This window comes from Anopheles ziemanni, chromosome X (assembly GCF_943734765.1).
Source record: "Anopheles ziemanni chromosome X, idAnoZiCoDA_A2_x.2, whole genome shotgun sequence".
Lineage (NCBI taxonomy): Eukaryota > Metazoa > Arthropoda > Insecta > Diptera > Culicidae > Anopheles > Anopheles ziemanni.
Genome location: NC_080707.1, coordinates 5,866,529 through 5,893,527, shown reverse-complemented (window position 1 = coordinate 5,893,527; position 26,999 = coordinate 5,866,529). Strand labels below are relative to the sequence as shown.

The 26,999-nt window shown below is 47.8% G+C and overlaps 1 protein-coding gene across 1 annotated transcript; it reads right to left on the bottom strand.

The window, feature by feature from the left end:
- Nucleotides 1-8,435: 8,435 nt before the first annotated feature.
- LOC131291311 (protein yellow) lies at nt 8,436-16,910 on the bottom strand. Its single transcript, XM_058320507.1, has 2 exons — nt 16,673-16,910; nt 8,436-9,847 (listed from the first exon to the last, which is right to left on the bottom strand). Exons 1-2 carry the CDS (start codon nt 16,908-16,910, stop codon nt 8,436-8,438), a joined length of 1,650 nt encoding a protein of 549 aa, XP_058176490.1.
- Nucleotides 16,911-26,999: the final 10,089 nt, after the last annotated feature.

The window sequence follows — 26,999 nt, the reverse complement described above, 5'->3', positions numbered from 1 at the left end:
ATGAGTTTAATTGATGGAAAAATTTTGGCATATTTAACCGACACTCTATCTATGCAAACATGTTGTATATGTGGTGCAAAACCAACCGAAATGAACAGTGTAGAGCACTTAGAAAATGGATTTATTCCAACTCCTGAGAATTTATCTTATGGAATATCTCCACTGCACTGTTGGATCAGATTTTTCGAATGCTTGCTTCACATTTCGTACAGAATTGAATTTAAAAAATGGAAGGTTACTAAAAATTTTAAAAGCATGTACAATGATCGAAAAAAAATTGTATTGGAAAAGATGTACAAGGAATTTGGTGTAAAAGTAGATGAACCAAGGCAAATGGGTGGAAATAGTACGACGGGAAATGTTTGTCGTCGGGCTTTTTCAAACATAGAAAAATTGAGCGATATTTTGCAAATAGAAACAGAACTCATAGAAAGGTTTCGAAATATTTTAATAGCCATCAACTGTTCACAGCCTTTAAATCCAAAAACTATTAGTCTATATTGCAAAGATACATACAAGTTTTACATACATCATTACAATTGGTACAAAATGCCTTCCACTGTCCATAAAGTTCTTGCGCATGTAGGTGAAATCATTGTAAATGCCCCAGCTCCATTGGGATCCTTAGGAGAGGAAGCAGCAGAAGGTAGAAATAAAATATACAGAAGGGATAGAAGAGAACACGCCCGTAAAATGTCACGAGAATTCAATATTAAAGACATTTTTATGAGAGCATTACAATCATCCGATCCATACATTTCAACAATATCTCTGGCTAAATCGTTGAAAAATAAAAAACAAATTCCATACCCAGACGCAGTAAAAACATTCTTCGTAGATTACAGCTCCTCAAATAGTAACAGTCCCTTGCCAATTCAAACCCAAGAAGATGATGGTACAAGTTCAGAATATTCAGATAGTAGCTCTTCGTTAGGAGACGTTATGTCCGCGTTAGATGCTTTGAATATCAATTATATTCCAGATGACAATATTTTGAATGGAAGTTTGTAGTAGATTTAGTTTGTTTTATATCAAACTTTAAAAAATCTTTAAGTTAGTATAAAAAAAAAAATTAAAAAATAATGCACCCATAGAAAATTCCAAAAATATGAGGTTTTTGCAGCGCCACCTGGCGGGATTGTCCCGAAACATCATAATTTCGTGTAATATAATAGTATTACACGATATTACAATGAAAAAATTGCAAAACATTTGATTCTGAATTTTATCCCGGCAATTTGCTCTGTTCGCTCCATAGTGCGTTGGCACGACGGTCATGTCTAGGCGCATTTGGATCGCGGGCATCAATGGCTATATTACTGGCACAAAAATCCGTTGGCATGGGAGATATTTCCCCGCAGCGTATTTGTAATATCCCACCGGGAGCAGGACACGTCTTCGGTATGCTTCCCTTTCCAGTTCCAGTTCCAGACGCAGTCGTCGTCCATCCACCAAGGTTGCCGACGACGATATCGTTAACGTGTGACGGACGGACTGCTGTCAAAAGGAGGCCCGAACCATTCACTTTACCGCGCCAGAACGGTTGCTCGCTAACGATAATAAATGGCTGAATTTTTCATGAGCCATGTGCTTTTTTTTTCTTAACAAATTCATGGTTCGAGCAATTCGAATTTCGGAAGCCCAATCCGAAGTGTTAACGAGCGGTGATGTTCTGCCCAGATAAATAATTGAAATTACCCACTTTTCTTCTCCGAAATGCTACCGATCACCATTCACCAAACCAACCTCCTAGAATTCGCCAGTTCCGGTTGCGGGTTTGTCGAGCAAATTTGTTCGTTGACAATCTGACAACCCCTTCCAAATGTTTACACCTCGGAACCGAAACCGACCCTTGCTCGATGTAATGAGCGAAAACCTTGAGCGATTGGCGAAAGAATGGAATTCCTTTCGACGTGGATTGTAAACAGTAAAGTCCATAAGTTTGACACAGAATTTAAAAAGAGAACTACGGAGATTGGAAATTGGATTTGCCGGGGGAGAAAAGTAATTAAAACATCTTCATTCATTCCTTCATATGCCCTTATTAGACGAGAGACTGTAATACCCTTATTAGACGAGGAATTTATCTGTCATATTTGCCCAGAAGTTTTCTACCAACGTTTGACAGACAGATGCCTTCCGGAACTAGAGATCGGAATCGGAATTGTTAGTCAAAGTGGCGATTTGTTTACTTTTTGCTCTGTTGTTTGCGACAGATTTTGTTCATTACTCTAGGATGAACAATACGCTAAATTCAAACATGAAAATGATCAAATAACTGCAAAACCCATTTTGTGGAACCTTGCGTTATTACACGAGCAGACATCATGTTTATGTTAAACGCCCTGCCAGAGCTTACGTTGAAAGTAAAAGTCTGGGCAAAGATGACAGATAAAATCCTCGTCTAATAAAGGCATAACTGTCATCTTTGCCCATAATTTTACTGTCAAAATAGGCTCTGGTACGGGGCGTTTGACATAAAAACAAATTCGTGTAATAACGCAAAGTTCTACCGTATTGCGTTTCAAGAAGAAGGCATACATGGTAGGTTCCATTTTTGAGAACGGAATGTTTCTGTCAAACCCGATTTGACAGTAAAAGTCGGGGCAAGTCTGTCAACAATAATTTTAGCTTTCACACCCTACAATCGCGTAATCTTGGTTAAACGTAAACAAACGAACCAATAGTGTATTTGATCGCGGTTTAATGAAATATTTATCAAACATTTTATGGTAATGATCGTAGTTTTTTAATTGTCAACAATAAACAACAGCATAATTACAGTAGCTTAAAAAACTGCTCCAACTTTAACCAAATTCCAAAACATAAACAAAGCACGAATAAAATGTAAACTTAAGTAAATTCATTAAACAATCTAAGCAAGTAAATGTGATCCTAACTTGCACTTTCTAGTAGAAAAAGTCCTCGGTTCGTAACACGCGCAGATTAAAGTCACATCGAATGAACGCTTGAGGAACGCCCCAACGTGCCTGTAATCAAAGGAGAAAGGAGCAACAAGTACAAACACCAATGCAAACAAACATCAGTTATTAATCCGTAATCTATGAAAAACGAAAACAAACATCCGCCCATAAAAGGGGTGGCACATTCTTTTGCAGCGACTTGACTGCTTGAGCCGGGAAAAGCACAACCGGGAGTGAAATATTACACCAAAAGGCAGCAGGAAGCGAGTGGCCTTATCAAGCGCCATATCCTGGCGTGGCGTAACCGTCCCCCCGTCCCCCCCCGCTCGGTGGGTCGTAAACAAACAAACAAACGGACGGAGATTAGCATCGGCGCGTCGACAGTCGGTACCGTTTTTTTTCCCGGTTTTTGCCGGCATTCCTTTTCACCTTTCCCGGGCGAGGGAAACTCCTCGAGCCGCTACTCCAAATGCAACAACCCACTCTTCTCGCTATCGGCAGTGAAGTTCGACGCGAAGTTCCTGTGCGTAGGTCGATACGATGTTGCTCGAATGTTCGCCGTTCGCGAGACCGATCGGAATGGTTCGGTTGCAGTGGATGCCCGGACGGGGTTGCGGGACGGTGCAATTGAGCATCTCACACCTGCGTCCTTGCGACACGGCACCGACCACCGAGTTGATAATGGCGCACTTCAAATGCGAGCACCGCAAGCAGGCTGTCGTCTCGTTCCGGGCGACGAGGGCGACCGAAACCGGGGGTCCGAATCCGGTCCCGCATGGGTTTGGATATAAATGATAACTACATCATTTGCACGGTTGTCATTTGGGACTTGTTTTCCAGGGGAGGATAGAAGGGGGGGGGGGGGGCTTGGAGTCGGCGTCATATTCGGTTCGGCAAGCTCTAATGGCTCTAATGAGGCTCGCTCGCAAGGCTCCAACTTTTATGCGCCCCAATCGAGTGTGCGCGTGCATCGATGTTTACGGCATTCAAACTGGCTCACCACGCACCTCCCCCCTCCCCTCCCTCCCCCACACATGGTTGTTTTGGTTGGCTCCAGCGATGGACATATCGTTTCGCCAGATCGCGATTCGATCTTCGCGATCTTCGATTGGCGATTGCGATCACGCACCGGAGCACGCTATACCATTTGCAGTTCCCGATGCCTGGAAAAGGGGACGGCCATCGCAACCCGAAACCGGGATCGGGGGGCCATCGCAACCCGGGGGTTCCGGTTTCGAGTGGGTGGCCAAAAACCACCATCTTGGCCGGCTCCCGGGTTTCCAACTTCGTCGCAATTACCGTAACCGTAGGCATTGGTGGAAGGTTGTGAGGCGGGGACTGTGGGATGACATATTTATGCGCTCGGGCAATGGAAAGCGCATGAATCACACAATGCACCCAACCCCCCGAACGAACACTGCGTGTGGCGTAATCTTTCAAATCTCCGCCTGCCCTTAAATGTGAACCTCAGTGCGACACGAGGGAGGGGGCGGGGGAACCGGAGCCGGTGTTCCCCAACGGGCGGGAGAAAGTTATCCCGAAAGTTGCCGCCCGGTTTGCAACTAGTTTGATCGGTTGCGCGAAACCGAAGAGAGAAAAACAACAACGAACACAGCGAATAAAAAAAAACAACCTCCCGACAATCAAACCAGGAGGAAGACTAGCGATGACGATGAAAAGCAATACAAAACAGATCAAAACAAGACAGATCACCGCAAGGAAAGCGGGGACCGAAACGAACCCGAAACGGCCATATAATGCGACCGCGCGGTTTTCCAACTTCGGCCGACATACTTTTTACCAATGTCAAACAAGCAGTACGATCAGGTTAAAATGTTGCAAAACGAAAGCAAAAGCCATCCGAAACAACAACGATTGCAAAAGGGTTGTTTTTTTGTTTTTGGGCAGTCAAGGTTACCACGCAGAGTCAGAGGCTATCCCGCCCGCTCGGGATCGATATGAGTAATCATTTCTTCCTCTTATGTAATCAACTGCGATGAATCATAAAACACCGAAAAAACGGTCTCCGGAATCACTGGTTTGTTTTTTCCCTTTTTGGGTGCGATAAAGTAGAATGGGTACTGCGCCACTTTACGGCAATCCGATTACTGAGAAAACATACGCATTGCATTGACTGCAGCACATCCTAAAAGTAACAGCATCGGATAAATGCGAAAAACAAAAAAATTTCAGAAAATAACCTATAATTAAAAAGGAATGAAAGTAACAAAGCAACCTTACGCGAGCCAAAGGAAGAATAAGATTAAAATAGCAGCTTAACTTAACAGCAAAAGCACGAAATGAATATGGATATCAACAAAAGTATAGAAATCGAAGTAGAAGAAATAAATAGAAGGAACTCGAACAGAGAAACCATCGAACGGTACCCAGATTAAATGTAATCAACAACATAAACAATCCACACATAGACACATTAAACAACTACTTTGTAAGAATAGATGAATTGGCTTGAATACGTCAGAAATCAAATATACTTTGTTATGTCGAGAATAATACTTTATCATTGTGAAAAGCGAAGGTGCAGTAAGACTTCAAAATCCAAATACTTTAAAACGCTTCAAGGATCGCTGGACAAACTTATACGCCATATTTCTCCATGAATCCAGTATTTCGCAATGCTTACGCTTCTTTGGGGGTTATATTTACATTATTATCTTCAGATTCAATTTGAGTGTTTATGTTTGATTCTTATCTGATGCAGATACACACCACGATGGGTCTACGGATTAACTAAACGAGCAGTGTGTGTTTGTTGTACTCCTTATTTTGTAGAGTTGCTCTCCATGGGGCTCAGCTTTCCACTTACTTCCATGTAGAACGTCGTAGCGAACATCAAAATGACGTCCAAATTATGATCTCGGAAGCTGTTGACAACAATGCAGACCAGGTTCTGTTACTAACGAAGCAGCTTACAACATTAAAGCCCCTACAGAGGCAGATTTTCGCACAGTTGAAAGCAAATCTCTTATGTGCAATGGAAAACGCTTCTACACGGGAGTATCTCTGCAAAACGTTAAACTCCACGCTGGTCCACAATCCAAGCGATGGATTTTTAATTCGGTAGGCGTTTCTTATAGCCGTTACTTAGTTTATCGTCACCCGCCGCAAGGTACCAATTAAGGATCGTAAACGTTTGGTGTTATTTATAGCACGACTTGGCAGATATATACGCCGGATAACGCCGGACGCCGCTCCGGGCAACGGTATGTGTATATGGCGATGAAATGTTTCGATAAATGCGCTTGATTACAGGATCTTGCTTTGCTGCTCCAACCGACCACCGTTCCGCAGCGTGGCTGATAGAAGAAGCTGTGCAAATCCCAACACGTGTAAGCTTGTCACCGACAAGTTGATGGACACACTTAATTACCCAAGGTTTCTCAAATTTTTTCGACACTCTCCGGAGCTCCCGCACGAGTGGCCTGAATGTCCGTGCGTTCAGGTCCGTCGCCTACATAGTTGTTAATTTATAAAACATGCATTTCGTGCCGTCCTACAACGGAAGCCACCTCGATGTGTGAAAAAACAATTAAAAAGGAATAATTTTGCAAATGGCGGCGCCCAGGGCCCCCGGGAGACATGTTGGCTCCGGAAGAATGGATGGCGGTGATTGGTGCGCTTTCCACCCGGGAGGTTCCCGCTGGCACGGACCGACTTTTCCGGATCGGAAGCCACCGTGTCCGTGGTGTCGGGTTCGGTACCGGAGGACCTATTAACTTTACCACAATCATCTATTAGCAGCACGGGAGTTGTAAAACTGTCAGCGCTGTCCAACTAAATGATCGTCAATGCGCAGACCGGACGGTAACGGCCCGCTCACATACAAGCACACACGCACACACATACACATCCAGAGAGACCGACCTGTTCCCGGTCGAAGGATCAGCCCTGGGGGGTTGGGAGGCTAAATGCAAAACACATTCAATAAACTCTGCGTATGATAGAGATATATGCTGCGGGACCAGTTGTACCGTCGATTCCGGTGGGAGGGAAGGAGAGGGGCGAAAACACTTGGCGGGGCGGGAATGGAAATCTGAAACCGATGCATAAAATTGCATTTTAATTGCGCTCGTATGGACAACGCCAATTACTCTTGCCTGCCGCTGCACGCAAGCTGAGTAAACCCCCGGCCGCCCCCCCCGTGGAGGTTGTGCTGAAAACGCGACGCCAGGTGTGAGTTTGAAGACACCACGTATCACGTATCGCCCGGTGGTCGCACGGTGGAAATCACCGCTTTGACAAATTTTCCAATTGCGTTTTGCGCCGGGATAAGTGTGATTCGTGTTTTGACTCCATTATCCGAGCAATAATTTGCAATTCCGTTACTCCGTTACGTGAGCCACATAGAACGTCGGGCTGTGAATTAGTTTGATGTTCGGATTATGGCAAGTGCATCCAGCTGAATGTACCGTTTTGGAACGACACACTGCTGAAGGCAGCTCATACCTGCTTTCCATTGTTTGTTTTAATAGCTTTAGAGACTCATTTGACAATTTGACTCACTTTTTATAGCACCGGTTAGGCACCTTTCGTAGTTGCTATAAATCAGCGCTGTGTACCTTATCTCGACATCATACGTGGAAGAGTACTGCCAACATGTCAAGGATCTGGTGCACCACTCTTTTCCTATTTTGGATCGGGACTAACTTGGGAGGAACGTTCTCTTAACCCTTATCCAATATGGCTTCCAACATGGCTGGCACCTCCAAATCCCTGAAAAAGATATAAAGTTGTCTACACCGTGAATCCGTCTACAATATCTTTATGTTTAGGTAAGGATGATGTAAGTAGTAACTCAAGTCCAAACCTCAGCGAAAGGCGTGTAGTCCAATGCAAACGATATACATCGGGTTAGTTGTACATCTTTAACCTCTACAGTATCCTCTCACTTACGGTTCCTCTTTCAGGTTACGAAACAAGTGCACGCATGAAGTTGTTTTTATCGTCTTTATTTTTTTTTCTCTATTAGATACAACTGTAAAAAAGATGCAATAGTTAACAATATGTCCGTCGCGCACTAATTCTGCACCCTTTTCCTCCTACTAGTCCTCGTACTTCTGCTCTTCAGCGGCGTTAGCGCTTTACCTACTAATTGCCCTATCTATCCCGCGGGGTTTTCGTTCGTTGGACCCATTCCTTGCTTGCCCAGTGTGTGTGTGTGTGTGTTTGTGTGATTTTCCCATGCGCACCAGCGGGATCGGAGGGGCGGCGGGGGGGCTTTCGACTGGGAAAAACGGGGTCGTTCAGACATCAGATGGCCGTCCCTGGATGACACAGGTTGTGTGTTGGCGATTGCGATGCGTCGACTCATCGTCCTACAGATGGTGTACTGTGTGGTGTTGGTTCACTCTCATTCGTTCAAACGGTGTAAGGGTTGTGCGGGTGTGGGTTCGTTCCTTAAGTCCTACGGGGGGGGTGTTGTAGTTGTGGTTCAGTGTTCAGTGCTGGTGCTCGGGGTGGATGTCAGCCGTGGGGAGGCTGGCGAGTTCGTTAGTAGAAGAACTGCTTCCAGGAATCGTGCTTCTTGGGCGGTGCGCCACCCCAGTAGCGGTGTCCCTCGCCACTGTAGCCACCGTCGGAGCCGTGGTGCCCATGGCCGTGTCCGTGCGGGCCACCATGGTGGTAGCCACCGTGCGCCGGTCCAGCGCCGTGCGACATGAACTCCACGCCGTGGTACTTGTTGTAGGCGTACGCCTTGGCGGTCGTCGGGTAGGACTGGGTGGAGTACATGTGCGAGGTCGGAGTGTCGTAGGGCGTGCTGTACTTGGTCGGGGCATCGGTCGGGGCGTAGCTGACCGGGGCGTACGACTCAGCGAGCGGCTGCACGTACGTCGTCGGGAGGCGAGTGGTCTCGGTGTAGGTCGTCAGCTCGGTGCCTTCGCTACCACCGAACTTGGGCTCGATAGCGCCGAACTTGGGCTGCACATCGCACACGGTACCGGCGACCAGGGTGCTGAGCGGGGCCGAGAAGATGCGGAAGTTGACATCGCTGTAGTCGAGGTCGGCGATAAGGAAGACGGGCATCCGGTCGGAGATCACCCAGACCGTCTCCTCCTCATCGATCTTGACGTCGGCCGGGAAGACCAGCTCCACGTCGTCCTTGTCCACCAGACCGTGGTACTCGGGGCTGTACGGCAGGGACGAGTGCCAGCAGCCGACGGCGTTCTGGTCGATCAGGTTGAACAGCTGCAGGCCGGTTTCGCTCATGACGCGCGAGGTCGTGTGCGCGTTCGGGCCACGCTCCTTCAGGTACTGGAAGTCGTGGAAGCTCTCCTCGACCTTCTCCTCATCGCGCAGGATGCGCGTCGACACCGTGAACTCGCGATGGCTGGCCAGCGGCGAGAAGTAGAGCGTCCGGTAGCCATCAGCCTGCAGCGGCGTCAGCGACATGCCGAAGATGCCCTCCTCGCCCCACTGGAAGTTCAGCCCAGCGACGTTGAAGTCACCGCGCAGCGGATCCGGGAAGAAGAAGCTGTGCGCGAACCGCCACGACTTGTTCTGTTCGAACGAGTACACGATCAGCCCGTAGCCCAGCTCGTCCGACATGTAAGCGAACGTGTCGTCGCAGCTGCGTCCCATGTCGATGGCGATGTTGGCGATGAACGTGTTCGGGTTGGTGTCTTCCGGGCGCAGCTCGTAGCGGCGGATGCGGCGGTTCGTCTTCAGGTCCCACACGTTGAGCGCGTACGGGCACAGCTGCTGGGTGGTGTTGCCGATGCCGACGGTACCGGTGTCCAGGGCCCACAGGCGTCCACACTTGTCCGCCTTGATACGGTACACGGTGTTGAGGCCGTTAGCACAGTCACCGGCCACGTTCGACGACCAGTCCGGGTAGGGAATGAGCGCTGGAGATCCAGACGGTGTCTGGTTCATGTCAATATAATTGAGTGTCGAGGGGATACCTGCAATGCAAAACATATGGCGAATAGTTAGACATCGGTTGTCACGTCACGGATCAAAACCTCATTGCACCACATCAAACTTTGCACGCTGCAAACAATCGTAATATGTCAATTCCTGTAAATGCCTACAAAAAGTCCGCTGTCACCACTTATTACTTCAGCATCGCTCGTAATAATGTCGAACTCCTCACCACGCACCATACGTTGCATCATCGAGCGATTCGTAGCTGACTTCCTTTACCTTCCACCGACAGCCGCCCGAGGGCAACAGCGAGGTTCCTCTCCTAACCAATGGTCCATTCGGGTAGGTCGGACCAGCACGGAATGACGTGGTCCAACACCGTTCGCGCGTGTTTCTCCGTCCTTGAACTTGTGCCCCCGGCGTGTCGCTGATCCGTGGACGCCGTTTCCGTCGGCCTCGCTCGTTAAACAGCGGGCAAACGTTGAGACCCGCAGACAAACACCGAACTCCAAACGACACCACAAGAAGACAAAGTTAACAGCGCGCAAGCTTAGCGACTTACAAACCCCTTTCGAATGCATGGGGGAGGCGGCGCGAAGTGCGAGATATATAGACCAACGTTATTTCTCGACCACGAAAACCGGCTCCGGTGCGGATTAAATGCTGGCCCGCAATTTGTCCTCCACGTTCGGCTTAGAGTAGGGCAGGGTAAAAATGAGTACCTGGTGGACTCAATATTTGGAAGCCGTTAGAGGGCTGTTACCTCACACCTCTGAAATCCAAGCTTTCTCTTGTGCCTAACACTTTTCTAGATGTCCTACGACATGGTGGGTCATTTTAACGAGTGTTTTTAATGACCGAAGTCATGTTAGATCCTAATTATTCAAAGGAGTGCTCCGGCGTCTACCGTTGGCAAGTGTAAACAACTCGAAAGGAATATGTAATGAACCTTCTCCGGTCCGGTTAGCATTGCACACGACTAAACCAGACCAAGACGTAACATGCAATTAACAGTTCAATGTTGTCCATGAGCTACTCGATTACAACTTTTCGCCAAACATTTGGATTTTGTTTCCGTTCCGTAGTTGAAGTTCTAGTTGCGTCGCAAAGTCTTCAGCCTGAAGTTCTTTTTGAGGCGCTAAGTCTGGAACCAAGTAGTATTAAGTTTACCCCACGCTACCCTAATGAGCTCTTCAGCAAACCGCTCTGGGTGCAAACGGAGGAAGCGAAAAGGTTTAAGCAAACAAAAATAAAAGAGTACGACTGCCAAAGTCGATGTGGGTACGGAGGAAACCGATGTCCGCGGTCCGGATTCCGGTGCCAAACGGCATGCCACGCAGCCCGGAGCACGTTATAGCGTGTGACAAAACTAAACCGCCAGCAAGGGGCATAAAAGCATGCGAAATAAAGCGCAAGATTAATGCACAAATTATGCATATCTCTTCGACTTTTCCGAAACCAACCGCACCGGCTCAAGTATCAAACCCGACCGTGCGGCATTTGCTGCATTTCAATTTTGCCAGTTGGGCAAGTTGGCTGTTTGTTTTTTTTTTGTATTTGGGATTCGATATGGTCGGTTTTTATTTCTTGTTTGTGGGTTTTTATTCTGCCCCACCGATCGGAGGTGTTGTTGATTTTCAGTTTAGCGTTTGCCTTTGCATGCCTTTGCGTTGCGTTGGTAAGCCTTCCTACGTCTTTATCCGCCCGAGCGGTTTGACCCATTGGCCCGAAACCGGAACAGCGAGGCGGCGCATGGTGCATAAGTTTATCGTTTCTCCGAAAATCCTGCAGACACCTGGGGGTTTGCTGCCCACCGCCGGTCGGATCTTTATCTCGCCGCAGCTGTCATTCGCGTCGCAGGGCGCAAAAGGGCGACGGATGGAAGGTGGCTGGCGCATCCATTTGTCGCATGTCCAGCCGGTTATTAGCCGACGGTTAAACCTTTACGGTTCGCCGGCCATTCGCGAATTCGCTCCGGTTTTGCGAAAGGATTGGTCCGCATCCAGCGCAATAGCGTGAAAAGCGCGCTAACGCGTCGCATTAGACGGCTAGTTTGACGGGCGAAAGCTGCCGTTTGTTTACCACCAAGCGCTAGACTGCTGTTGTTGACTTGGTCGGGCACCCCAAATGTCCACTGGAGCGTCGGTCCAGCTTGCGCGCGCTCCTAATGACGATTGCAAGGCGGCTCGACCAACCAACTGTGGTGGTCGGTTTTTTTCCATCCTCTTGCGGAGGCTTTCATAACGCGTGGCGTGGCGAACGAGCGCGTGTGTTCTGTACCGTGAGGAAAAGTGAAAAACAGCCCACTTCCAATTGACGAAAACCCTTCGCAAGCGTTATGGATGGTTGGGGTAGCGTCTACTACCGCTAGAACCGGCCAGACGCGCCACCGCGCGACGTCTCTTGGGGGTGCAACAAATGGCGCCCGGGTGAAGAAACCTCCTCAGAAGGGCGTGTTTGGCAACGGAACGAACCGCAACGCGTGTATGTATATGCCGGGGCGTTGCGGTCGGAACACTCGGTCACCCAACGCCGGGCTCCATATACGTCGTTTCAGGCGTGGATTTGCGTAAGGATTCCGTACGGCCGCAATCCGTAATCCGAGATCCCAGAGCTGCAGATGACGAGCGAGCTCGCTCGACAAGATAACGGCCATGTTCTACAAGCTCACCCGTGGGCTACGTAAGCCCTAGTCGGGAATCACGCCCCAGGAGCAGGCAGCAGTGCGTAGGATCGGGTCACCAGGAGGTTCTGTCTCATTAGCGAACCTAGGAGCGGTGGATACTTAACTGCACCGAGCCTAATGAGTCGTGCCCGCGACACGGGAGCAGCTCCGTAACTACCTACGAGATACCAGCCCGAATTGGAGGGAACGCACCAGGGTACAGGCACGATGAGATAATTACCGGGGCTGTCGTGTAGCGGGCTTGTAAAGTATTAAGGTTATTTAAAATACCAACAAACAAGAGCGCCTTCGCGATGCGGGAAAGGCGCGCCGCCTTTTCGAAGGGACGCCGCGGTGCGTTCGGATAGAAATTTATCGGCGAACACATCTACGGTCGCATTGAAACAAACGTAAACAATCACGAACAGTTCGGCCGGGCCCTAGAATAGTAGAGGAGGATGTCCACATGCCACTTCGTGACTCCAATCATGGCTATTTCACTTAGGCAAAAGCTGTGATCTAGTTAGACGCCGCGTGCATTTTGGACTTGGGCAAATAATCAAGACTTAGGGCTCGCGCTTTCCTAAAGTAGGTACTCCGGTCACGATTGCCTTTAATGGGCAAGTAATCCTTGGCTGAATAAATTTCAATCCGATCCGTACGCCTTTAGGGGGCACGTTCGGCACGTCGATTGAAGACTGGCTTTCCCGTGAGGGTGTTCGCCAATGGGATGCGCGACAGCGATCCTTTCCCTTTCCACGGCCTTGGCGGGCTTGGATGAGGTTACGACGGGAGGGTTGTCCGTTTTGATAAGCGTGTCAGGTGCACACGGAGGTGGTGAAAGGGCCGAATCGAATCGGATTCATGCCTCCCCGAAGAGTCCCGCGTCGTCCGGAGCGTGATCGATTGATCGAGGTGGAAGCTGTCGGGACTCCTGGAAGAATGTGAAAGTGTTTCAGCACGCCGTCCGCTGTATGTCACATCTGGATCGTTGCGGTTAACAAACGGGACCGCTCGGTGCTCGGTACCTCGCAATTGCCGACTCAGCTAGAAGCCATCCGACAACAAAACAAGCGCCCTACACAAACTTTGCTGACGCCGCAAACGAAGCAGCAGTTCGCATTCCGCGCCGCGCGGTGCGTGATTTTCCGGCCTCCACTAGGGAGGGGAGAAGGGACGGGTGGTAACCGTGCTGGCAACATTTCCATGTAGAAAACCGACACCCCAAAACAAAACCAAAATGTGACACCACACACAGGCCGACTAATCATCGGCCGGTTGGTCAATGCGCTCGTCGACTTTCAGGTGACGGCGTTCGATTTTGTCCACTCCGCGCGCAAGTGTTGTTTACGGCTTTAGTCAGCGACTTTGCTTCGGCGCGTTTTCAATTCTTCGGCGCTGTTTGCTAGCTGCAACATTGCCCCAACCAATAACCGAAAGTTGGAAAGCGTTCGGCGCGTTCTGCTGACGGTTGCATGCACTTTTCGGGCAATACCGTGAACGCGTCCTCGCTTGCTTTTCTTCTCCCCTTTTCCTTCCACACCATATCGGTGAGTGTGTTAATTGAATTTTTGCGCAAAAGATTCAGCTTAATAGCAGGATGCGTTGAAACGCGGGCAAAGATGTCGTGCAAAAATCACCAAACCGGCCGGTGGCTCTAAAAACCCAAAGGTCTTTAAACCTGCGCGCCGCAAGCGACGACGACCATCCGATTAATGACCGTTCAGTTTTATGGCAGCTCCAGAGCGAGCGTATGTGTGTGGGCAGGCGAAGGGAAAGGCAAAACCAAAATAAAAAGCGGTGGAACATAATAAAAGAAACGACGCACATCAATGAAATGGTGTGTCCATAAACGTATACCGCGGTTCGTTAAGAAAGCAAACGAATGGTGCAAAAATAAGCCACGTTCTATACGGAGCGCACCCAACTCGGAACCCAACCATCAAGGATTCACCGTGCGAAAGGAGCGGACGTACTGTCCTCCGGAAGGTACCGCCACGAAATGGTAAGAGTTCGGAAGGCGTAGCAAGCAGGATTTAACCACCAAACAAAAACCTAAAAGCTGCCATAAACAGTCCGAAAGACAGCATCGGCACCAATATACCCGGGGCCAACGTTCTGCCGACGGTTTTTACCCCGCTTCAGTCGCGGCGGCTTAAAGTGCAGGCAATAAGAAAGCCAAAAACCAACAACCTTCGGCAGCAAATGGACATGCTTCGGCGCCGAATATTACGATAGACCTCGTAATCTTATCGGCAACGACATGCGCTTATCCGTAGTACGGTAGTGAGCCGGGGGTGCGCAGTGCGCGGCGGGTAATGGCCGCCCATTTCGACGGACGCAGGAGGACAACATAGACGTTAAGATATAGCTCGCGTAATAGCGCTTTGCGATTGCTGTTTGGAGCCGTACTGCCCAGATTGAGTTTTTGAGCTCGATACCGGGAGCAGGGTGCCGGGGTCGAGATCCATATCACGATCGGTTGGATATAGCCCCATTTATAGCCCTATAGTACCACTCCCAAAAATCTCTGGAAGGTTCGACACTTCGTGCTGCTGGTCCTTAAAAGGGTACAAACCCTTTCGAGCGCCACTCAGAAGGCCCTAACGAAACACGAATGTTCACCTGAACACGATAAGAGAAAGGCGATCAGGCGGTTGGGAGTTATTTAAATCCCCAATACCGGTGTAGCCGGTGCATCCGGAAGGAAGACGCCGTTCGGGGCAGGAAGCAGACCATCGGACTGTATGGATTTTCGAACAAATTCCCACTAACTAGGACCGGACCGATAGGAAGTTATATAAAAATCACCTATGAGGGGGGGTGGGTAACGGTGAATCGTCCGGTAACTCGATTAGGTTCGGGCTACTCCGGTACTTGGTACCTCCGCTAGGAGTTCGGGCTAGCAAGTTTTGGCGGCGTTTGGAAGCGTTAAAGATAAATAATTTATTAATTATGATTCATCGCCACCAGCGGTTTTCTTTGCTTTTGGTGGCCCGCGGTATCAGCGTTTCCACCATTGCCGGTATATATATATATTTTACAACCACCGTGGTTTCGTAACACACACACACACACACACCCGACCCCCTTCGCAATCACAACCAATTAATTTTCTATTTCTCTTCCCTCCCGCCTCGCATCGGCGTTCGTTTCATTTTTCATTTTTAGTGTGCCTCCCTTAGTGCAATAGTGCGTAAGAGCGTTCGCTGTTCGTGATGATGAGTGTTATCAGAAAATGATCACACCGTAAGAAAAAAAAAACAACAACGCCACATACCGCAGAAAGTCAACACACCACGGGGCGGAAAAACCAGTGACCGAAACTGATCGCAACGGTCGGACGCCTCTTGTACAGGGGCAGACGTAACCTTCACCTGTAATGTCCCCTGCGTGCAGGTTCGATAGTCCATGGCGTTGCGTCCTCGTTGATCTGCTTTCAATCATGTTTATCGGTACCCATCCTCCTCATCCAGAAAGCCGTAAACGGATCTTGGATTCCTCCCGGCAGATTCTAGGGAGTAGCGAGACCTGAGGGTAACGAATCAATTCACTCCAGCGACCGCCGCCATGTCGAATTTGCGGTACTCAAGAAGTACTCGCGCTTAGATGAGCTAATGTTCGGGGAAAACCGGACCATTTGCGCGAATCAACGAAGGTCACCCCAAAGGTGGAAGCTTCAGGTTGGCATCCTCCAAAAAAAGCCAAGCTTATCCAGAACCGCAGGCTCATTAATCTCTCACCGGGCTACTCCGGCAAAACCCGCTCGAGAAGGGCAAAAGTCGGTCGTCTCCGGTCTCCAATCGGAGATTCTAGAACATCTCCAAAAACCCCCGGGGGATTTCACCGGAACAAATTCGGTTCGAGATGGTCGAAAAGAGGGTGGGGTGGGGGGTGTTTCTAATCGTTTTTCTTCCCATGTGTCGCCGCAAGCGCTCACAGGAACAGGTTCTTAGAGGTAAGCACACACTTGCCCGACGGTGTCTTCTTCCATCCCGGCTCGGGGTGGATGAACCAAATGTGGTTCACGCTCGTGCTTTAGAGCTTAGGAAGTTGTGTTAACGTGTCTGACTGCTCTACTTTGTTGATTAGAACACATGAGGGGCACACCGGAGTTGGGAGAATTTTGGGAACACTCAGTTAAAGGCGCACAAGATCGTTTGGACGGGTCACTCGAGCAGGTCTCGTGCATACGTACCATCCTTCCATCTCGGCACGGACACGAACAGCTTGTTCTCCCAGCGCTCGATGCCGACCGGCAGGCCGTTGGTCGGGACGTAGTCCCCGCTAGCCAGGGCCTGTTGCTTGAGTCGTTGATTGGGGAAGACGAAGTCGAGCTGCTGCCAGCTGTAGCGCTCCTGTAGCTTCTGCGTCGCACTGACACTACCGGCGGCCAGGCACACCGCCAACAGCAAACCGTACATCGTTCTCTGCATGGCGCTTTTGCAACACACAAGTATATTCCTAAGGCACACGCACTTCCAGCCGGAGGAGCTTGGGCTTGAGAGTCAGAGTGACCGATAGGCACAAAAACACCCAAAACTCGGGTTGTGTACTTCAAACTGCTGATGCTGCTGCTGGTTGCTGCTGCTGCTGCTGCTGTTGCACTCTGCCTGAGCACTGCGCACCGACTGATGGTTGATCGACCGATCGCACCGGGGTTATATCAACAACCGTCCGCCGGACGGGCCACCGTTCTCCCACCACCGCCAGGCGCAACGCTCGGGCCCGGCTAGTGTGCGTGAGCGAGCGAGAGAGAGAGCGATGCGACCACTCGCACACTCGTTCGGGGCAGAATTTTTGGCCGGGGGTAGTCGCGGCAGAAGCCTACCTTCTTAAGACGGGCCCCAAGAACGCTGGCGAGCGGGGGGGGGTCGAGGGGCGGGCGGGCGCCGGTGGAGCTTTTTTCGACAAAAACAAAAAACGAAAAAAAAACACAACAGCACATCAGCTCGCAACGAAAAAAAACCCTCATCCTCGTGAACCTGAAAAAGCAGAAAGTTTAGCTAGCTGCATGTGTAATTACATGGTTGGCACTTGTTGCTTGCTTTTCTTTTTTTTTTTTTTATTTATCCTCCCCGGGCATCCCGGGTGTCATGGACCGTTTTTTCGGTGGAAAAAAAAAGAAAACGCCAAACACCCGAATCGAACTGTGGTTCGCGAACAGTTTTTTTTTTGGGTTGGTTCTTGTTTGCGCGCGGCCTTAAGAGAAGGGTGGCGAGGAACCGCGTCGCACGCAACAATCGGAAGCCGACCTACACCAACCCCGAACTTGCCCGGTAACCATTTCCTGCTAGATTGTTTCCATTGCGAAAAAGCAGATGTTGCAGCTACACAGCGCTTTCGTAGATTTCGGTAGTGAAAAATCGGGTAAAAGATTACAAATATATATAAATTACTTCAATTACAATGTAGGTTATAAGGTGCCAGCGGACGTTATTAAAGAAGAAAGTGGTTACTACCGGAACAGAAAAGGAAAGAAACTTATAGGAAAAAGCGGAGAACGAATGTGGAAGGAAGGAACTGAAGCAGAAGGAGTAACCAAAAGAGATGTCGAAGTTGAATGTTTCATGCTGCTTTATGTTTAATTTAATACGTCCAGAATTCATTCGACAAATCCGGTTGCGAAATGTTGATTCAGACCGTAAATAAATTCACGATTTAATACGAATCAGCGACCATAAATTATCCGACGGAGAAGCAGAACCGATTATCGAGGTTCTGGAGGAGACGTTGCGTTGGAGTTGGAAAAATGAAAGAACGTAAAGGTGAAGTGATCGTTGAAAAAAAGAGTAGTTCCGCATTGACTTCCCGTTATCTGCACATCAGCTTTTCACCGTATCATGATGAAGAGGATGGAGTTGATTGAGCCGTTTTGCAACTTTATTCCCCGAAAATCGAAATTCCCAAAATCATCGTCCATTGAACTGGCGTAACGCGCGTTTATGCATTGGGGAAATTGGTTGGACGCAACCATGCTGGGGCATTCCCTCCCGGGATGGTACGATGATGCGATTCGTGACGGTTAGTAATCGAAATCGGGTTGGGCTTTCGGTTCCGAGGAGAAATCCCGCGGAAATACCGGACTGCTCGCTTGGGAATCCCAGTGTTGGAGGCGGATGGTCCAATCCTTCTTGCTGCTGTTGGCTGCCCCAACCGCCAGTCCGCGGCAGATGCCTTGACCGTCGCGAGGAAATCGCGAAGGCCCAGAAGAAAAACCAGTCTGCCAGAACGGCCCCAACCCCAACGCGCGGGCGGTTGGTGTCTGGTCGGCGCCTTGGTGCGCATTCTAGCGCGTCATGTTTCATGCGATGGCACGCCGGACGGCGGGGAATGCTGGACGAAGGGCACTCGGCAGACCACGGCAACCGGCGCGGCCCGCCGGGTCATGCCCCCGACTGGTTCCTGGCCGGCGCGGGGCTACATATCGTCGATTTTCCACTTCACCACACACTCAGAATGGGGTACTTGTATATGAGCAATATCTGGCCAATTTGGACATGAGTTCGGCCAGCTTCTCGCAACGTATCGAACTCAACAACAGAAGAGAAATTCGACGCGATCTCTATACCCGTTCTTGATTTTCTAAACTCTCGTACCCTTCCCACTGTAGTCCAACTCTCAGGTATAATGTTTATGTCATATTATGTATCACAGGTTGGTGGAACTAAACAGCTACCTTCAACAGGACAAGTGGGTTTCTAAAAAAGACCTGTTCAGGTATAGCTCCTTTATTGCACCTCGAAACCAATAACCAATTTCTCCTACCTTGGCGGTAGAGACAACAGAATAAACATGGTGCTTTCCGTTATCTCCGTACAGTCCACCTGCACTGACAGATGAAATAAAGCTATATAAACCCAAAGCGCGTTTCAAAATACTTCTGAGTCGTCTAATTGCAGCAATAGCAGGTTCTACATATTGGAGAATTATATGACAACAGACACCATGGAGGAGGTTTTCTGTACCTAAGGAACAACAGGACTCCTACTTTGGAACTCAGTTAGGACCATCCAGATTTGTTTTGGTAGAACAAAGTCCACACTTGGATCTGATCTTAGGTGTACCTTTGGTCAGTTTAGACACATTTGACTCATCCTGCATGGATTTCTCTGCGCTCACGAAATACGTCTTGTAAGCCAATGTTTACAGCACGTTCGTTGCATGTCGCCGACCCGCGGAGGTAGGTAATTAGTTTATAATGGGCCCAAACACGCTAGAAGGATGGTGAAATTATGTTAACGACATTGTCAATTGTTTCGGCTTCCCTCACCGCGCGACAGAGGTGTCATAAAGGGTGACCTTCTTCGGTTCCGAAATCGCCAATATCTGGGGCAATTTATTTCGGCGTTCGCCTTCGCCTTCGACGCGCTTCCGTGACGCCAGCAGAACGACAGTCAGTCGATGTCAGAGTAGTGGGCCCGCGGTACTTGCCGAGGGGTAATTGTACATTTCGTCAGCTTTCGGCCCCACCGGTCAATTATGTGTCCCAGCCCGACCCAATATTATTCTCCCTGGTCGGAGTGGCGTTTTTAGCGCCCCGGTGGTCTGCCGAAAACTTCACGCCCGGTAATTACCGATCCGAACGACCCCAGGTTGTCCGACAAAGCGTGCATTTCCCGTCGGGCAACGAGCTGCGCGTCTTAAAGGGTCTCGAGACGACGCTCGAGAGTCGCCGATGCGGTTTCCGCCCGTCCCCGTCCGTGATCGGGTCAACATCGATTAGCCAACTTTGGAGGCGAAGCTCCACGCCAACTGCAGACGAAATGCAGTTTTGTTTCGAGTGCGCGCTTGCGGTTTTCCTTTCAAGCCTCCTGTTATTTTAATTGTGCAGAGTACAGTGATTCTCACTACCGCAGGTCTCTTTGATCTTTGATAAATAAACATATAGACACTTTGCCGCACAATTCGATGTGTCACAACGCTTGACGGTAGACGCGTTGTCATCAATCCCTTCGCCATCTTTTTCTTTGTTCGCCCTAGTGTAGTTTGTTTACATTCCATTGAGCGTTTGTTTACCGTGGTGACAGCGTTGGCAGCACTTCAAAATGATGTGATCGGATGAAAACCGGACGGTAAAGTGTTAAATATCAAGTGAGAGAAGGTACTTTCACCATTTTCAATGTCCATATCGGGGGATTAACTTAAGGTGAATATTGAGATCTCCAAAAGCATAAATCTACTCTTCGTGAGTACCTAAGAAATCATGAGGAACTATTGTTGTCAACCAGTGATAATGTTATTTTGCGAATTGGACTCACTTCTCTAAAGAACTTTCTTATTCTGGAACCGATCTAAATGATAGGCACCCCAAAATTAGTTGTTCAAGGTTGCTGACTCTACTAGCAAATGTTTCTGATGGTTGTCTTCTCTCTCTTGAAGCAACATAAATAACCAACTGTAGATCAAACGATTTGCAGCAATCGAGCTCGAGTGAAAAACGGTATGGGCAAGTTCTAATGCATTACATTGAGCTAGTTAATCTCTTGCGACTCGCTTCGAACATTGCGTATTTTGTTTTGCACTCGGATGAATGCCCACAAGATAGAAGTTGCCCACAAATCAACCCCAAGCTCAACGAGATGCAGGTAAGCATGCAATTACTGCAAGAGCCAAACGTAACGGCCTTACAGCCTGTTGATCTAGGTCGGAAGGACTTCAGCTGCAAGTGTGTACGTGTGTGTGTGTGCGTGTGTGGTTTTATTTTCAAGCCATAAGCTGACCGAGAGGGCGTTCGGAAGCATCGCACCGGCCACTGAGAATCACTGACCTTCCGCCGTGTTTTCGCGGGTCTGGGTGCGTGCGGAACGAGCTGTCAACCTGAACACGCCGTAAACATGCTCCGGAGTTGGCTGACGCGCAGCGAGTTGGCGAGCACTGGACGATACGGCATATGCATCATCCGAGCATGCGTGGCACGCAACTCCGGACAGGCTGTAAAGTAATTGATGGACAACAATTTTTTATCCCCATCCCCCCCCCCCCATTCCTCCCCCCCTCCCCCTCCGCAAAGTTGAAGGGGGCCAAATATCCGGACTCCCAGCCCGACGGCCATTTCGTTCGCAATACGTCAGCTCGTTTCCGATCCGAACGCCGCGATCCGTGCGAGAAGTTGCTGGTGTGGTGCGCCGAGAAGGTAGATAAGAATCACTGCCCCAATCACCTGTCGAAGCCATCAAGCCAGGCTGTTGGGTGTCTAGGACACCGCAAACATAACTTTCCATTGCGCCCCGCAACGGCGTTTGGGGTCCGGACGGCATGTAATAGATTCCTTGAAAGCGAAGGTTGCTCGGATTCGTCTCCGGGCTCCGGATCAAGGTGGGGGAGGGGAAGGAAGGAGGCGCGCGGAGACCGGAGCTCGTGCGCGAGGACCAGTTTCTTCTGGTCCGGTCGTTAAACGAAAGGGACGCACGGGGCCGGCCAAGGGTGTGCGATAAAACCGCACAACATATTCGTCATTAGCAGGCAACGCCACGGCGGAATTCGGATAGAACGTCGCACTCGCAAGTAATAACCCGCCGCGATGGGAGGCATAACGAGTTTCTTGCCCAACGCTCGAGTTTCGTCATGTCGCTTTTGCGCATAGCAGTTGACTTTATTCGTTTCTGGTTGTTCAGTTGTACTTTTCACACCAGACCGGCGTCCCATAAAGCCGGCGGAGAGTTTATGTTCTCTTAACAGATCGTAGATCACTGGCTAACAGCGAAAACCTAAAACAAAAAAAGGAAAAAGACTAAGTGATTCACAACAGAAGCTAAAGGAAGAAAAAAAACATACAGCAACAAAACTGTTCTGAATGTTGACAGAAGGTCGAAATAAGTTGTAATACTTAAAACGGTTTGATTCGAAGAAAGGGATTACAACATAACTATAAAAGAGCAGTATTCATGAAGAGACTATACAACACCACCCTAGTGTTTCTTACTAAAACTCAAACAAACCTCAATAAAGTGTTTTGTAACCATTTATCTTTATAATGATGTTTTGAATCCAGTACATGGATTCATTTACCTAATTGTTTTGTTTTGAAAAAATATTTACATTTTTCAACCTTATCCTTTATACTTGTACAACAAATTTTCTATCCCATTGCCACAAACGATCAAAACCATTTTTATTGTGATTAGTCTAGCTTCAAACGGGTTTCTTGTATTTAATTATAGTTTTAATTTTTCGAGTGATTTCTTTCGGTTTCATAACCCAGTAGAAAGTTCTCATTTTATGCTCAACATTGGTCATGTTTAACGTCTTTATTTAAGGTAAAACTTGGTAAGAATCCAAACATATGTCGTCGATCGCTTGTTTGAAAAGTATGTTACATTTTTTTACACTTTTTTACATTTTTTCTGCATCGAGATTTATCACCTTGGGAAGTATTACCTCTGCGCAACGTGAAGGACCCCGCAGCACGCGAAAATCGGGGACTTTGAGCTACAAAACGCACACACACACACACACACACACACGCCAAGGACATCATGTGCCGTACGAACGTAAACTCTGATCTCTTATTGCTTTCGTGCATGTTTCCGACCTTTTTGCGATCTACAATCGATCCCTCGCCACTCCTTCTTAACCCGTGCACTTTCTTCACGCCCACTCGTTTGGTTTTCTTCTTCTTTTTTCTTTTGTTGCCTTTAGCAGGGCTAAAAGCCACACCGTCCACCGTCGTGTCAATTCGTGAGCGTGAGCAATGGGCCCCGATGGGACGGCTCACGCGCGGGAACCGAATCGAGGTTTCGTGCGTGCGTGATTATTAAACCCCGGTGAAAGAAGGAAGGAAAAAGGGGGTGCGGGGAGGGGGGAAAGAAGCAAACAAGCCAATCAATCATATCTGCTGCAATTTCGGGGGAGGGTGGATTTGTGCGCAGGAAAATGATCGAATCACGTTTACACGCGCCCGGGTGCACTTATGATCGTATTAAAACAGATTTTCCCTTTTCTTTGCGAAATAATCGTATTGCAACGCGGCGCCGACCGGGACTTTTGGGTTCGGCTTGGAAGAAACCCCTTTTGATTGCGTTCACAATCGATAGAAAAAGTCCTTCCTCGTGCGGTAATTTAGTAAAATAACGTAGAGAGTAGAAAACACACTTTGAAAAGTAGACTGTGTAAGATATTTGAACATAAAATCGATACAAAGAAACAAAAAGACAGTAACAAATGACTTTCTTATCCAAAAAAGGCAAATTGGCATCCAACAGATTAAAACAGGAGATAAACTCCATCGGAAAGGCATAATCTATTTAATGGATAACAAATTAATGTTTAACAACCAAGCTCCAACCTTTTTCCTTCAACTAAACCACGGGCGTTCCCTTTATTGAGATCAATTAACAACATGTGCAATTAATCCATTTACATTGCCATACACATTACAGCCACATCAATCCACTGCGAGTCGAACCGACCCCTGCACGGTTTCCCAAAAAACAAAAAACGAACGGTCGGTAAATGTGTTCGAAACGTCCTGACCTACCACAATCGAAACTCGCTTCAGTCGAAGATCGGTGGCGAGATAGCGATCAACCAATTTATGTCGGAAATGTAAAATTTTGGGTTGCTTTATCGATCGGAGTATACAATTCGGTGCTCGGTGCGGCGACTGATGGGATTAATTTGCTACTCACTCTCTGATTGACACAGGCTGGCGTGATTTATAGCCCGGTTTGCAACGTCACTCGCTGAAAATGGTAAAACTTGAAGTTTTGGTTCAATTGACTTATTCGCTTTTAAAGGTCTTTTCGACCGTTTCATTTGCAGCAAAGATAATATTCTTTTCAACCGTCATTTTGTATTCATTTGTCTCTTGAAAACAAGAGAGTATTTGACCGTTCATTTTATATTAATTTACTATTTTGGATGTTTATCTTTTTATATTATTTATTTAGTTTAGTTTTCCGGCTATTCGGGATATCCCGAAATATTCTTTATTTTGTTCTTCTGAATATTTCAATTATGATGCCATAAGTATTTTTAATCGAAACTATTGTCATAAGCACGTAACATCTGTTTGGGTTTTAATGTACATCATTTAGTTATATTACTTCAACATTGTTTTCTTATTTCGGTCCATTTGTTCCCAACATTTTTGCAATCTTCTATTTGAATTCTTTTAAAATAACAAACACGAAGCGTTACGTAACGCTTCTAGTTGTCATAATTGAAATTTTGCGTTTGCTTGGCGTACTTAAAATAGAAACAAACAAAAATAAACCAAGTTTCCATAGAGTTCAGTCGAATATTGTTAACTTATATCGATCAACGACGGGATCAATTTCCTAACGGCACACCGTTTCCCTATCGACAACACTGGTCGGCAGGTGAACGAATCGATTTGACCTGCTAACGAACAACCGACGGGGAGTTCGTGAAGGCGAACCGAAACGAAAAGAAAAGCGGCTGCCCGCACGTACGTGTGTGTGCATGTGTGTATTCAATTATGGGCCCCGGGCAATTTTCCCATGTCCGCGTTCGATCCACCGAAAATGTATATGTATATATATATATATATATATATATATATATATATATATATATATATATCGATATATATATATATATATATATCGATCTAATCGATAATATGCCTTAAGTGTTTGTCGGCTTCGACGGGTTTGAAATCGGCGTGCCGAGGGTTGCCAGCGATAATTAGCAAATAGCCGGCGCGATTTGAGCAATTACAGCCGTTTTCCTGCCCCCCCCCCCCTCCCCCCCCTTGCGCCCGACCACCCCGTCCTTTTTCCATTTTTGTGGACTGTGAGGTTTCGTTTTGTTTTCGTGCCTTTTTTCCCCTGCTTTGTTTTGTTGCTTCTCGCCACCCGGATTGCCGGTCGGTTTCTCTCGCCCAATTTGCCTATATGGCTCGGCTGTGGCGTCTTGCAGGGGCTCGGATCCGGCTTGCGCTCAATTAATCGATCAACGGCGAATCAAAAATATCGCACCTGGTCGGGCACGTGAGATCGATTCGCTGGACCGTGAGCAAAGCAGCGCTGTTCAGTGGAAAAAAAGGGCTTAAACACCCTACACCCGGACCCGCGCACGGGGGTCAACACGAGAGGAAAAAAAAAAAGAAAAAACAGAACAGTCTTAGTTACTGCATACCGAATCGTCAATGAAAACGCAAAAAAAAACCTTAATCGTTACATCCGTCCATGAATTTTTTTTTTCTTCTTCCTCGTCTTCTCCTTCTGTAATTTGTGTAATGCTGACGCCCCTTCTACGGTCTGCTCAATGCTTCAGCAAAGGCTTCCGCGTTTCAGGCCGTGTTCTAGTCCACAGTGTACAGTGGGTTAACCATAGAGCACATGGGTGGACGTTGCATTTTATAAAAGAACAATTGTCCACTGTTGAGTGAAACCATGGAGTAAAGAAATTGATTATTTTACATTTAAATTTCTTCTTGGGTATCCAGATGGTGCCACCATATCATTGCTCAGAAAACGCTCGTTTTTTACCAACGAAATGTCTTATTCTAAGCCCACACAACACATATGCATGTAAATCGAATATCAACTTGAAATAATCGTACTTCTATGCAATATGATTGAATCGTAAATGATGCTAAAATAATGCCTATACGTACAAAAGTGGAGGCCCTAACCGTACATTGTTCAAAATGTATATGTTTAGTCGTATATTTTCTAAGTCGGCATCATATACGACTTACGATATACATTAGCCGTACATTGCTCGTTCATCTATACGTGTGAAAATCTCGATCTATAAAGAAAATCGTATTACATTCTTAATCGGCATCATATGCAACAAAGAATATACATTGCTCGTACATTGTCTATGCATAATGCGATTCCGATTCGAAATATACTAATATGAGATTCAATTTATTCAATTTAATACGACTTCGTGTTGTGTGGGAGGTCATGAAAAAGAAAAACCTTTAAAGGTTTTTGTTAATTGAACTGTAAAAAAAAAAATAGGCAGCTGAAACTGTCAGAAAAGTAAAAAATCAATTTGTGCAGTTGATACATTTGATTTTATTTTTAAGGTACTGTTTTCTGAAATGATTTAAAAGCTTAAACAATATTTGAAAATAACGTTAATGTTACTCCGTCATTTAATTGTTTTATGCTAATTAATTGATGCGAAACATTAGCCTCCTGTCCCACTGTGCGCCACACAAGGCGTCCCTTTTCTAGCGGCTTTCTCGAGGTTTCGCGAGCACGCCAAATTCGAACCGGGGCCCGGAGGCTCCGACCCTGAGCGGCTCACCTTGAAGGCCGCACAGAAGTGGTGACTCACCCGATCGGGAGATGCTCAGAGATAATCAGAGCATGGGAACGCGCCGAGCGAAGGTCGACGATTAGGCAGAGGTATCGGTTTCTCGAAGCTCGTGCCGCATGCTCCACCGGAAGCGAGTCAGCCTCGACCTTGTCCCAGCGCAGCCCAAAACCGACCGTGGGGTCCTTTCACCCGGCGCAATTTTCCCAGCAGCAGCCAACGTCCCACCGTTAGCTGCTTCAGCCCAAATATTCACGAGCACGTCGTATCGGCCAGGGGTGGTT